We start from the raw sequence: 14949 nt of genomic DNA on the forward strand, positions 1-14949 counted from the left end.
AAGTGGTGCGGGTGCGGTCGACCACGACAAGACTGCATGAAGTAAAACAGAAAAACAAACATTTTTGTGGCTGAGGGCATGTGTCAGCCCCTTCTCCTAATTATATTCTACTTCGCTTGGTATCACACAGACGCTTCCCTCCTATATCAATGCGTGATTGAAGGCAAACTTCTTTTGGGAAGTGTTGGGACTACTTTAGTGAACCCCCCTTGCACATCAAAATTAATTAATTGACCGCACAGGCATACAGAGGAAGGCGGTTAAGTGTAATGCTAGTTACTCTTCAACAAGTCGGAACTTTCTATTTGCTAGGTGAGCATATTTAGTTGCAAGGGTGACATGTTTTCACTACGTCGCGGAAGGATCCGATTTTTCTCAAGCGAGGGTCGACACATCCGCCCAGTTTTCCGATGTTTCATCCCCCCTTTACCTCCCCTCCTCCTCCGAGTTGAAAATGGAGTTCGATAAAAGCAGATGTCCACCAACTTTTCCTGGAAATCTCATGTCTGTGTTTGGTTGATTATTCCCCGTGTATGCACACTGAAAACAGCCAGTTTCTTTTTTTGTTTGGCTTCGGATGCCTTTACTGCAGAATATTCGGACACGTTGACGGAGCCGACACTGCACAGCGCTTTTTCAAGTGTCGTCCTGGAGCTGAAGTTGGGCGAATGGATGCTCGACGTAAATAACCTGCCAAACGCTGAAGTCTACGGCGATTCCTGCATTTTCTCTCATTTTTTGAAGGATCTATAAACATTCTTGCAAAGCGAGGATCTGTTGTGTGTTTGTTGAAGGAGGATGGTGCCGCTGGCTCATTTGTTGTGGTCGGATTTTACTTCCAGGGAGGATAAAATGAATCAACGGCTGTCATTCCCCCTCGCTGCTTTACACTAGTCCCAGCCAGCAGAGCTAAGCTAGCTTTCACTCGGTGTTCTCGGGGACGCTCGGTTAGGCATGCCCCCTCTTTGTACACCGTTCATCCGACGTCCTTAATAAGGTTTATTCGTTTTTATGAAGGAAAATGGTGATTTTTGTGGTATTTTATCCCGCCGTCACTGCGTCGTCGATGCTATTGCTAGGATTTGGATCCTCGTGAGGAAAAAATGAGTGAAGATTCAACAAATCCAAACAACGAGTGAGTACTTTTTACTTACATATGCACAGACGTATACATATATTCAAGTAGCACATATAAAAACAGTTCAGATTAGTATTTAGGTACCTTTAGGTATTAATATGTGCTTTTACACGCTGTCCCGGTGACATTTCTGACTCTGCTGCGCTGGTATTTCAACATTATGCTTTGCCTTTTATAATATAGAATGTAACTTCTAATTGTTTATGGACTATTGGAAGAACAATAGCACACGTTTGCTATAACTGTAATAACATGTATACATACGGAAACAATGCCATGCCTGCTCGTGTTCTTGTTTTGACATATTTGACATCTACGATGGGAGAATTTATATTAGGCCTCCGTATTGAAGCTACAGTAATGTTGGAATTATTCAATAAGGTGGAAAAATTACTCTAAACTCGTTTTTAAAAATTATTATTATTATTTTTATTATAGTAATGGTATTGTACTGATCGCCTCTTTAAATGTACGTATTTTTAAAGTAGACAAGCCAAGTCCAGTTTAAATATACATTGAGATATCTGTCAGTCTGAGTACATCATGGTCACACTGCGTTATATTGACAGTGTAGATCTGTGTGTAGCCAACTGCTGTCCGCCATGATTTCTGCACCTTCCCGTGCATTTAAATCCTGTATTTAATCCTTGTGCGTAAATCTAGTCTTTCCTAACCAGTCATACATATCAAATTATAACTATTCATGGCTATGGCGACATTTATAAGAGAAGAAGGGGACTTTTTTTTTTTCTCAATCACACACATTTACATATCACGATCTCCATTCATAAAAAAACGCCGTGGAACGGCGTTACATTCACGACCTATCTCAACGCGGTCCGCGGACACTGACTAATCGGTACACGTCGTGCTTTTCGTACACGTCGCACGCATTTCTGGTCGGGTTTAGCTATTGTTTTAATGGGGCTGACACCCTCCCCCGCCCCCCATGAGCGCTTGTTGACAGTCAGTGAGAAATATCTGCTTCGGGAGGTGCTGCGGTCACATGATCTCCTCCATTCATAAAGTACCTGCCTGCCCATTCACAGTACTGTACACTCTTTCGCATTGCACCGACGATCGCGTTTTTGGGTTAAATACTGCGCGGGCACAGAGGCGAAGGGTTTTTATATGTATGTGAGTGGGTCATAATGACATATAATCATTTTCCCCATCTCCGAGGGTTTGCTTTTTGCCACAGAGGGAGTAAAATGTCCTTTACAGCCATTTACATTGTCATGGTTAGATGACTGAAACACGCCCATTTCTTCTCCAATTTCTTCTATCTGGCCTTTGTGGTGCTGATTGATTTTAATGCATGGGGTTTTGTCCTTGAAGTGCACTTCTGTTATCTTATGTAACATTTGCCATGCTGTCCTTTGTTCACATTATCCAGTGCAGAATTGAGCCTTTAACACATATGTGTTGATTAATCTAAATCTAATGTAGTATTTTTTGTTGTTTTGTCTTTTTATGTGTGATGCTACCAGATAAGATCAAACTTCTCATTGTGTTTGCCTGAAGACAAGAAAAAAACCCCAAAAACATAAGCGTAAAATTTGACCCGTCTCCTTAGAATAACATCAAGGATCCACAACAACCCCAGCTGAGGGAATTTTTGCCGTGGGCTTCTGTATTATCAGTGGGTTTTTAGTACAGTGCTGGGTTTGTTCCACGCTGCATGATGGCGGCAGCGAACATGATGAAGCGATCCGGACATTGTTGCTATGATTCCACCACCTTTATGCCAGTGGTATGATTCATTGTAATGGAAGCTTCAGAGTACTGAGTGAAGGTTGTCTTTCTTTTTCCTTTTTGAAGACGTTTCGGTTTTTCCCATTGCCCAGGTGGATTTAGATCGTGGAGGAAGTCAGTTGCTTATTTTTAAAAAAGTCTTTCCCAATATACTCCGAATCCTTGAATAAAACCTGCTCAACTAACAAGTTGCTGACAGGTGTTAAGGAAAACATATTTTCTTTGACTGACTAATTCTCATTATGTTGTAGAAGCAAATAGCTATAAATACCACAAGTAAAAAAAAAAAAAAAAAAGACAATCATAATTATATTTGTGAACTTGTTGATTTAAACACTTTTTTCACAACACAAAAAGCCTTTGTGTCCACATTCTCTTAAAAACAGGAAGCAAGTATCATGCATGAATGATTGCGTGTAATACGGATCCGGAGTGTCTGATGGGCTATTGTTATACATAGAACTCACTGTTTTCTTAGTTTAAAAAAAGTAATAATAATAATGGGAGATATGTGGTCACCTTGCTACAAAGATCATCTATGAATCTATTGTGAAAGCTAGGACAGATAGCTGAACAAGGAAGTCAGCCAGACCACTGAGGCAACTGTGCCTGTTAGTTTTAAACTTGAACTTTATCAGATGAAAAACAAAACATTGTTTACAGTGTTTCTTTTCGTGTCCTCTCTCCGAACAAAACACCTGCTGATACCCACATATAACGTCAAATTAGTAGCTGCTCTCATTTAGCTTTAGCTGCAGCTCTCTTTCTCCTCAGTGTCTGAGGCAATTACAAGAAAAAACATTCGGCTGCAGCTGCCACCTGATTCTGTAATACAGTATGTATAAATAGCTAAACCCTCACTAGTGATTATATCTGATTATATGGAGAAAAGTGAGACTGGTAACCATCTCACAGCTGACTAATATAAAGCAGGCTGTTTTGGTGGCACAGTTGGGAGGAACGCACTGACATGACTTTACACATCAGTGTAACAATTCCGGTCAGAACAGGAGCAGAATTTGTCTATCTGAATATGGCTAGTATTTTAGTGTTTACAGTGGTTCCCAACCCTGGTTCTCAGGCCCCTGTATCCTAGATGTGCCTTGGTTCCAGCACTTATATGATTGCCTGACCTCCTCTGCATGCTATCTAGTGCCTGTTAATCAACCTTGGTATTTAAGTCAGGCGTCTGGCAGCAAGGGGACACCTAAAACATGAATTACGGGGGAGAACCAGAGTTGGGAATAACAGCTTAAAAAACAGCTTTTAACTATCATTTGCCACTGCGGTGATTTAAAGACAGATTAGACTAGTCACAGAGATTTGATAAATCTCTGGGTCCAGTTTGTTAGGCCTGCATGCCACTTCTGTCAGACATCATTTCCTTTGACTTCCTCCTCCTTACTGGACAAATCACCATAAAAATCTCTTCTTTAAGGACTCGAATTGGACATTCTGTTGTGCATTGATGCCCAACTTTCACATTCAAAGAGTCATCATCATTCTTTTACCTTTGGCTGTTGTCTGCTACCTTTTTTTGTGTTTGGTTTGTATTACAAACTTTACCTCTAAAAAAAAAAGTATACAGTCTCTCATGAACGTGTGTACAGGAAAATAAAAAAAAATTCCATGTGAAAACAGTGAAGATATGACACTGATACAATGTAAAGTAATGTTTACAGGTTGTGTAACAGTGTAGCGGCCATCTATGTCTAAACTACTGGCAACAAAAGTGAGTACTCCCCTAAGTGAAAAGGGGGGGTGCCAACCAGTTGTTGTTTAGACCTTACATTGCACACTGCATCAAATTGGTCGTCCTGGCTTCATGGGGCTGCATAAATACTGCCAGCTGTGGGGAACTACAGTTCAGCGAGGGAACCATGGATGCCAACATGTACTGTGACGTATTGAAGCAAAGCTTGAGCCCCTCCCTTCAGAAACTGGTCCAGAGGGCAGTATTCCAACATGATAATGAGCCCAAACATACCTCCAAGACGACCACTGCCTTACTAAAGAAACTGAGTGTAAAGGTTCTGGGCTGGCCAAGCATGTCTCCAGACCTAAACCCTATTCCTTAAAGGTGGAGGAATGCAAGGTCTCTAACGTCCAGCAGCTTCATGACGTCATTATGGGGAAGAGAAATCCGGTGCAATCTGTGAAGCTCTAGTGAACTTCCTGCCCAAGAGAGATGTAGCAGTTCAGGAAAATAATAGTGCCCACAAAAAACATGAAACCTGGGGCACAGTTTGGACATTCTGGTGTCCTCACTTTTGAAAGATGTTATCTTGAGGGTTTCAGCCAATTTACTTTTATATACAAGCTGTACAATGGCTACACTGTATCAAAATAGTGTTGTTCAATGAAGACATAAAATATTTTACAAAAATGGAAGGAGTGTACTCACTTTTGTGAAATACTATGTGTGTCTTTTAAGCTTGCGGTCTTCATAAATGCTTTTTAAAATTGCCTCAAGATTCAAGCAGCGATGGCCCTGAGGTAGTTTTGTCTAAAAGATGGTTGGGTAAACCAAGCTGTTGTAGACACACAGCACAGCCTTTGTTGGGAACATGTTTCTTGGCCTTGGTGCAGTGGTGTTCACAAAGCTGAAATTACAAAAAGAGCTCATAAAGCCTTGTGAGATTCTGGTTTGTGTCTTGTTCAGCATGTGTGGAGAGTTCCCCTCTTCTTTAATATCAAACAGATTCTTGCCACTCTGCACCTTCAGATGGAAAGTGCAGATATTTTACACGCCCTCCCTCATACGTTTTTGTTTTTTACTTGGTGAATGCCAGTTGACTGACACATACACCAGGTACGGCCTCATTGTTTGCGATTCCTGCCGTATTGTCTTTTGCTAGTCAGGTGATCTTCAGTCTGCTTTCTCTGTCCGCTTCCTATCTGTGTGATTGATTTGAAAGCTCAGTGTTCCAGCTGCCTATGTGGGTGTCTTGATCTTATCACATGTGAGCTGTTTTCACTCCCTTTAGTTTTGCAGAGCTTCCCAAAAACATTCTTCCCCAACAACCCCCATCACGTCTCAAAACGACAAGGATATATGACTTCTCCAGTTGTTGGCATGCTTTATGGCCTGGATAATGACTCATATTCTGTGGAGCTCATGGTAAGCTAAATAGTGTCTTAGGCCTTTCAATAGTCAGTGAATTTTGCAGTTATTTCAGTTTCTTGAACATGGCCTCCATTTGGCAACAGGATGATATGCTGATGATATGATAACCTTGATTAAAAATACTCTACTTTCACTTTATCAAATCATTTAAACATTTTAAACTGAAATGTAATAGCATGATATGCATGCCTTTATTTAAATGTTGATATTTGGTTTACAATAAAAATCTAACAGTTATAGCTTTTCTGATTTTGATTCAAAAACTTGATTAAATGATTGAGGAAGTGCTTATAAGCTACCCAATGACTGTCTTTCAAATACAGTCATTCTTTTCTGTTTTTATGCATGATAACATCATGTTTGTGGCTGTTTATTAAAATTGTAGCTTTTTGAAACCTCAGTACACATCCATGCCTGTAACAGCTTTCGTCATTTTAGCTGGTTGAATATAAGCTACAGACACTTCTTACCCCAGGGCAATCTCTTTTGAGCTGAACACTCAAACAGGTCTTTGGTTTTGCTTCTGTTTTCTTTTGAGGAAGTGTTGGTTGTGATGAATGTGGCTTACTCGCTAACAAAATATTTCATTTGACAAACCTGAGCTTGCATATAACAACAGTGCCTGCATGATATATGCTCAGTGTTTTTCCCCTTCACAGGCAGTGAAAACCTCATTTTATGGGTTAACATTTGTAACCAGCAGTGTTTATCTTTTTATAGACTAACTCTGTGACCCAGTACTGTAGTGACAAAATATTGAGCTGTGAAGAATGGTTAGTTTTTTGTATTTATTTATATGAATCTACAGATGTCTTGTGATATCTGTGGTTGTGACGCATCATCAAAATGAAACCTGTCTTGCGTTGTAATGGACTCTTCCATCCCCTTGGTCAGATTAAGGCTTGGATCCTCTGTATTTTAAACCTAACTTACTTCCTTCTTATTATTTTCATTTCCTCTTCAAGTATTTTAGGAGCATGCATTAAGTGGAACAAAATGTGAGTAGTGAATTAGAAAAGTACTTTTCTTAAAAGATGAATGATGGTGTGGAGTTAGTAGTCTACTCTACACCACATGTGGACTTAAGTTGTATGTGAGTGTGTCTGCATCATAGCATCTACATAGGAGGCTTGTCTTTATTTCCTTGTCCAGTTGGGCCTCTGATGCTCACAGACCATATCTTAATGCCTTTAAGAATTGCTTCTAACACAAAGTGACTGAATTGTAGATATTGTTTTCAGTCGTATTGCATGCAGGAGCGAGAAGGCTGGGCCTTGTTGGGAACTCTTTGCTGCAGCTGGGCTAAGATGGTTCTTTCCTGTTGAGCCACAGACATAAAAGGGCACAGATGTAAATCCTAAACCTTGTGTCTTTGATTGAGTTTCCTTTGAAAACAGGAAGGGGTTTCTGTGTATGTGTCTTTGCGCGTACACGTATACACACACAGCTGCACATGTTCTTGCGTCTTTATTTTTATAGAAACATTTGCCATGTGTGCTTCTGGAAAAGATAAGGTCTGATCCTGGATTGGTGAACGTAAGAAAAAGTAATAGCTGTTATATAAAATTTAAAGCCTCGCCAAAATTTCAAGCCTGTATTTTCATCTGCCCAGTGAATGTCTGATCAGATTTTGACTATATTTAGTACTTGATTGGTTACTAAAGTTGTTTCTTGACTCATCAAATTGCGAGACATTTCTTGCTTGAATGAAATGTCTTTGTCCAGAATAGTCAACTATAGAGTTGAATATTTTACTGTAATTATGTAACTGTACTCTCATCTTCGTTTTATAGCTTATCTTGGCAGTTCATAGGCCACCATCTCAGTGTGATGGCTGATCATTCCTAAGTAGCTTCAAAAGATATATTGACTGTTTTTTTTTCCCGCAGCTACACGGCCCGGTCCTGTGAGACTGCTTTCGCATCAAAGGCGAGCAGAGATGCCGCTGCAGTTGAATTTCATGGTTCCTCTTTTTTGTAATGGCAAGCGTAAGGTTTTAATTTACTGAATGCTTGTGGTTCGAATTAAGATCCTCTCAATATGCGGCTTTGATGAATGTTTGAGAATAGCTTTCTGGCATTTGATACACATATGGGATTCTTTTTAGATTCATAGTGTGCCACGGGGCAGCGGGAGTTGGAACTGCGATGTCGGGATAGCAGGCCCAGTCCAGCAATGGACGGTTTAATTTGAAAATGATTGTTCAAGATGTCGTCCCGATGAGATCTCATGATGATTGTCCGGTTTCCATATGGAATGCAGGTTAATTTGGCATGGAAAGGTTGTCTGCTGTTGATACTGCCAAAACTACCAGTAACATTTAGGTTTTGCTGTGTCGTTCAGCAGCAGATTAGACTTGTTTTTTTTGTGTGTTTTTTTTTGTTTTTTCTTTTTCCTTTTTTTTCTCTGAGTCAGTTGGTAGCTAAGCTGAATGTTCTTGTGAGGGAGATGAGTCACCAGCAGCCTGAGGTGTTGAGAAGAGATAGGGCAAATTTTTCTTTCACTTCTCTTTCTATAACCAGCGGATTAGTTTTCACTGCAACTAGTGTAAGCAAGCTTGTGTTGCCTGCTTAGTGTTCACACTTCTATCTGCTTTTATTAATGACCAACAGACAGCCTCTTCAAAAGTACTTTATTAATGGCCAACAGACAGCCTCTTCAGATGTACTTTTGCTATGAATGTATGTTGCAGCTTGCACAGCTAGCCATAAACCACATTGGCTTTTGTCTTCTGTGTGTCTTCTTTTAGTTTGTGTTTGGTTCTTTAAACTGGGACTGAGACTAATTAGTTTGCTTGTTTACACCATTCAGATTAGATGCACGGGTGGAATACATGGCCAGGTTCCATGTTTTATTTTTATCAACAAGATATGTTTACAGTCAAAAAATGTCATTACAGTAGAAGCAATATTGCTTATTTCTTTTTAATACATTTATTATATCTACTTAAAGAAGAAATGTCATGTCTACAGTAATGTCATGTCTATGTAAGGTGACATGAATCTACAAGGCGTGGGCCACTGTGAAATTCTCACGGTTTAATAGCCTTGAGTAAAAATACAACAGTTTCACAACAGCAACACACAAAGTGCAGCTTGAACGTATCACCAGATCTAATTGAAAATATTTAGAACAGAAGCGCAATAATCATTCCTGCTGCAGTTAAAGTAATTCAACATATTAATTATCATAGTCAAATTAATGTAATCTAAAGTCTTTATTCAATGCTTTTTTATTTTAAAGCATAAACTTAAACATCTAGAGGAAACACCAGCTGCATGTGGTAATTTGCAAGTGTTTATGGAGAACAGTGCCTTATATCACTCTATTATTAGGGTAACGAGCATAAAAAGCAAAAGTCAGCCAATGCGATACGATATTTATTGCTGATATATTAGACACATTGTTTTTTGGTGGGTGTGCAAAATAAAACTTTTTAAACAATCTGACAATATGCAGCTCTAATATCTGACTAAGTATTGTGCTATGCTTGGGTAATCGACCTGCATTTGCCTACTTAGCTGATATGTAGCTCAGCAGTTGTGTTCAGAAAACGTGACCTCATTGAGAGTGATGGGTTTTCTGTCTCACAACTATTTGCATTCCTTGCAAAGGATTTCCAAACATTGGAAATGTATATACCCCATGGAGGTCTGCGCATACTCAAAGTGGACTCAAAGCCCCCAAACAGCTCATCAACTTGTTAGTATCCATTCAGATTGTAGGAAATGAAGGAAATTATCATAAGAAATGTAGGCAATTGGTATGCTTGACTATGAAATCTCAGCTGTCCGAAGACGGTGAGAACACACTGCAAGGCTCACAGAGTACGCAAAGTATGGGTAAGTAAGTGGGAGGTTTCAGCAAGAAAGGTGAAGAAGCCTCTCTTCAGCCAGCTGACTGGCAGCCTGCAGCAACATGTAGAGGAGTCCAAGCAACCCCAATTTGCTCTCTAATATCTCGTTAAGTAGATTGTAACAGCAGCAAAGGTATGGTGGAACTGTAGCTTTTTAAAAAACCTTAATTTGCCCTCTAAAAGTAAATATGTCCATAATATGAAATCAGTCAGAAATGCATAATTACATAAATATCATTGTGTTTTGACAAAACTGTTGAAGATAGCGTTATTTTCTTTTAGGCAAAGAGAATGAGTCATGCCAAAGTAGCTTTTGACGTAGAAATCCATGTTTTACCTACTTTACCGGTAATAGCATTTTCTTTCTGCAGATAATCTATAGAATCGGATTGGGATAAGTAGCTTGTGTTTATTTTCTCCAATGATATTTTAATTATGTGGGATTTAATTTTTTTTTTTTTGGCCGTCTGTTAAAAAGTTCAACGAGCCAAAGTGGTCTAGCGGAGCTTGACTGAACTTGACAGCCTTCCTCAGGTTTTTGATTTGAGCAAAAGATGGGGAGGAAAAGGGGTGATGGAGGAAAAAAAAAGAGATGCGGGGTGGGGGGTGGGAGGGGAGGGGAGGCAGCTTTTCTGGTCTTTTCAGATGCTAATGAAAGGACGAATGGTTTTCCAGCTTTTAGCTTGCAAAGTGTGTCTCCCTTGCAGCATGCTCTGCTGCCTGGACATTGTGGGAGGACAAAACTCCAGGCCCGGGATCCAATAACGTGAAATTTCAGCAGAGAAGCGGCCATTGTGTACAGAGAGGCAGCCGGGGAGGGCCTGTGTGGAGGAAGGGGGGGGGAGGAGATGGAGTGGAGGAAAGGGAGGGTGACTTGGCGAGCAACCAGGGGTCTGGCTGCATCCTTTCTCTTTCCCCTTTCCTCCTCCTCTTCTTCGCTCTCTTCATCTTCCCTTCTTCTCCACCCTCTTGCCCACCCCGTCCTCCAGAACCCTCCAGCCCTTCAAACCCTCTGTGCTCCTCTTCACCACTCCCCTTTGGGTTGGAAAGCCCAAGACCGAGACGGGAGCAGAGCATAATTGCATGCTGGAGCCCAGTGAGCCATGGGCCGGAGCAGCAGACAAACGGTCACTTTGTCCACTTAGGAAATGGTTGTCCCAGGATCCCCCTTCTCCACCACACACTGGAGAAAGTGGCCTCAGGGCCCATGTCTCCCTGATCTGCACATTCCTCTCCAGTGTCTCTTTTCTGTAAATCTATATTTATATTTACTACTTTGCTTTTTCTTTTTTTTATTGATTAATTATAAGAAATACAGAAACTGTGGTGCTTTTTTGTGTATTAGAACAGTTGAACTAGTTTGTAACTTTGCCTCAGTTGGAATTTTGAAAAGTGAAAAATTCACACAAGTTTTCACATACCACACTCGACATTAGATTTTCTTCACACTCTTGCCTGATTTTCAGTGATGATTTTTCTATATACTTTAAAAATTTGTACTTTATTATAATACTTGTTTTGTTTAAAGTTTCCCTTCAGACATACGCGCGATCCATATCTACAGTTGCCTCTCAATGTCCTCCTCGGCTTCAGTCTCAGCAAACCTCTCAGTTTTTTTTTTCCCTTGCTTTGCTCGGAAATGAAGTCAGTCATCCAGCAGAATAACTTGGAATAATTCAGAATTGGGGGCTCCTTTCTTTCATCCTGCTCCCCTCTCTCCCTCCCTCCCTCCCACCCCCTTTTTTCTCTTGCATGCCAAAGCCAGCTGATCTGCTTCCGCTCACAATTGTGTGTCCAGTTGACTGTGTGCTCTCAGCAAGGGGCGTGGAGGCCGGCTTTTGTCTCCACCATCCCTCGATGAGCTGTGAATGTGCACAGGGTGGACTGATAGATGCATGCAGAGCACTGTGCGTTTTAGGAAAGCAAGTTCACCGACTAAAGGGACAGCTTTATAAAGTTAAAATGTGTTATTTGTAGAATCGTGGCATGCACCCTACATATTAAACTCTTTTAATGAGTAATAAAGAATGCTTTGCTTGTAAAAGTTTTATTTAAGAGGATCCGCATATCTGTTCTCCGGTTAACTTCCCCTCACGGCTCACCCCCCCACCCTCCTTCCTGAGAGTGTCATGGTTGCTGGCATGTGTATGATGGGAGGCCTGAAGGGTCAGGCCCTGGTCATTGTGCTCTGGTCATGGCTGACTGACACCACCGCCTGCCTTCTGTTCACCCCAGGGACCCCTGCCTGACTGACAGCCCCTTCTGCACCCAGCACCCGCATCCATTTATTGGTGTCCATAGAAGGGTGTTAGAGAAGCAGCAGCAGCATATCCCAATCACTGCCTGCTGTGGTGCCCCGAAACCTTATTTTTCATGATTGAACCGAGTTCTCTTGGACCGTTTCTTTGTCACTCATGTCATTAGATATCTTCAGAATGGGGTGTTTTCTATGTGTGGCCATTAAAGGGAAGTTTGTTGAGGTTTTCCTGTTTTCTGAGTTTCCCATGACTAGTGCTGTCAAATAAGCCCTGGGCAACACATTTTAACCTATCTAGACGTTTAGCTGGTGGTACATTTTCAGCTTTTGAAAAGGTTTTAAAAATGCTAATGATAAGTATAAAATTTGGTAAATGTTTTTCAGTTGGGTCCAAATTTAAAGACAACTGGGCATGTCTATATTTAGTATTTCAAATATGTCCAATTTTCAATCTCTTGAAAGAGATGCAGATCTTGGTCAAGCTTCTCTAAAAGCTGTAATAAACTTGAAAATGTTTTTTTTTCCTTCCTGCCATGAGAAGTCAAATATTTATAGTAGAATATCGTAGGTGATGCAACACCATAGAGAAAGAGATTATGTACTGTAAGGTAAGGACGTATTCATTTGAAAATATTTTAGAGTTAACATTGAATAAAGTAATGTTCATCATTGACTGTAAATTTCTATGTTTATTCCTTAGATCAAAATACAACTACAATGACAGCACTACACAATTTTAGTTTCCGGGGAGGCCGGGGGGGGGTCTGGCACTGCAGTTTTGTTTTAAGGAGGCAATTTAATTTTATGAAAAATGTTTTTACTCCAAAGTCAACATTTTTAAGTTTGAAGCTGAAAAACATAACAGAAATGACCGTGGAGGAGACAATTTTCACTGACTTTTTGTTTTTTTACCAATCCCAAGCTCAAAATGTAATATAATTGCCTTGCTGATAACAGTTAGTGATAGTTACTGAACACCGTTTCACTGGATGATTTCCATCCAAATAAATATTTCCCAAACAATACTATCAAACATTCCTGTAGAGAACATGTTGCTACATCGTTTCCCAGTGCAAAACAAAGAGAAATACATTGTTGTTGGCTTGTATTGCTAATTGTGGTTAGTCTGCACAAAAAGCAAAAGAGTTTCCCAACTTGTACCAACTAGAACACGGTTAATTTGGTGTTTATGTCATTCCCACGATTTCCTGGGTCAATTTCACCGTTTGTTTTTTCTTATGAGACATCTCTGATGACGCAAAGATCAGTGTGTTTGAACAGCTCATCCTTTTGGCTGTTGCTGCTAATTATCTCAACATCAAAATGTGAAAGGGCAAAATGACTAGCAACGTCTTGTATTGTAGCAACCTGAATGAATGTCTGACATTCCTCAGTAAAAAAAAAATGTTGTTCACTCTGACTTTATTTGTAAGCACTTCACTGACGAGGACATGAACTAGCTTGCAGCGATACTTTCCATGTTGAAGAACATTGTGGTTAGTGTGACCTTGTGGTGCATCTTGATACATGTATGTATTGTCAATTAGCTACGATAAAGCCTCAAATTATGTCATCTATAGCCCCACATATCACTGTCTATTTATTTGCCAAGTTTATGCTGTTTTCAAGCTTCTTTAGGGAAATAATAGATTTTGTAGTTCCTCATTTCTCTTCTTGCTAGCCCTTTTTGTGCATATCATTTGTCTGTATTTTAATGTGTAGCATGCTCAATGAATTTGCTGCATTTCTTTGGCTGCAAACGCATATCTCTAAAGGAGTGAGTTCAAACCCACAGCTCAACTCCAGAAAGTACAGGAAACCCTGCTTGATTCACATTATTTCTAAAGCTAGTTAGTTTCTGTGTTGTCAATTTTGTTAGTAGATTAAATTCTTGACTTGAACAATAGAACAGATTTAAATTGGATAAATCAACAAGATGAGACAAAATTTCACATTTAAAATTTTAAATTTCCTGTCAGTCTTCTTGTGTTCTAAGTAACGTAAATTGTTGGACTTTTATAAAACTTTTAACAGAAGGTTTTGTCTGGGATGTTGGTTGTCCTGAAGGCACCACTGTTTTCTCAGTTTCTCAACATATACTTGTATTCCTAGAGCAATTTAAAAACACAGGTTTCTATCCGTATTGCTTGTATTAAAAGAATATCTATTGCAATATCATTCAGTTCAGAATATCAAGGACAAATCGCTTTAATATTATGAATATAGTAAGTAATGTTTAGAACTGCTTGTTTCAAAGTCTTTTTGATAAATAGGACGGGGTGTCCCAGTTTTATTTCAGTATGGTACACTTGTGTATTAATGACCAAATAGAAATATTCCTCTTGAAGGTGGTGAGCGTTTGATTTTGCCAGTGGGATCTTTTGTTATGTTTTTATAAATGTTGTGCTCTTGTGTTCTTGGCGCAGAGAGCTTTCACATGAAGGCAGATGCGGTCGCTGGGAGTGAAAATCCTCTCGCTCGCTGTCTGATTCACGTTTGGCTGCTACTCGTGACATTCTTTACAAACGCTTCACATTCTGACATCATCTCTGCTGGTTATACTGACCAGAGAGCAGTTTGTCACAGGAAGTCATCTGCTCGCAAACATCTTCAGCTATTTTCTGCTTGGTTTGGTAATCTTCCTCGTCTTTAATGTATTACTAGCCCTCAGCACGCCTTGACCTTTGTCATTTCCGATGGCCCCGTTCACTGTTACCTCATCAGGGAACGATCTGACTAAAGGTGAGAAAACAAGAGCAGAAACGGAACAAAGTCAAACTTAATCTTTGATTTTTTTAAATGAGCAATTATTGGAA

General features: G+C 40.0%; 1 protein-coding gene across 1 annotated transcript in view; it reads left to right on the forward strand.

Moving 5' to 3' along the window:
* The first annotated feature begins 346 nt into the window (after positions 1-346).
* spred1 (sprouty related EVH1 domain containing 1) overlaps positions 347-14949 on the forward strand; it is a 40161-nt gene continuing 25558 nt past the window's right edge. The window contains exon 1 of the mRNA XM_008399808.3: positions 347-1135. Within this exon, the coding sequence (XP_008398030.1) occupies positions 1104-1135 (32 nt within the window). The 5' untranslated portion in view covers positions 347-1103. The remainder of the gene's footprint in view (positions 1136-14949) is intronic.

Source organism: Poecilia reticulata, chromosome 22, assembly GCF_904066995.2.
Source record: "Poecilia reticulata chromosome 22, P_reticulata-male-v2, whole genome shotgun sequence".
NCBI classification, from domain to species: Eukaryota; Metazoa; Chordata; class Actinopteri; order Cyprinodontiformes; family Poeciliidae; genus Poecilia; species Poecilia reticulata.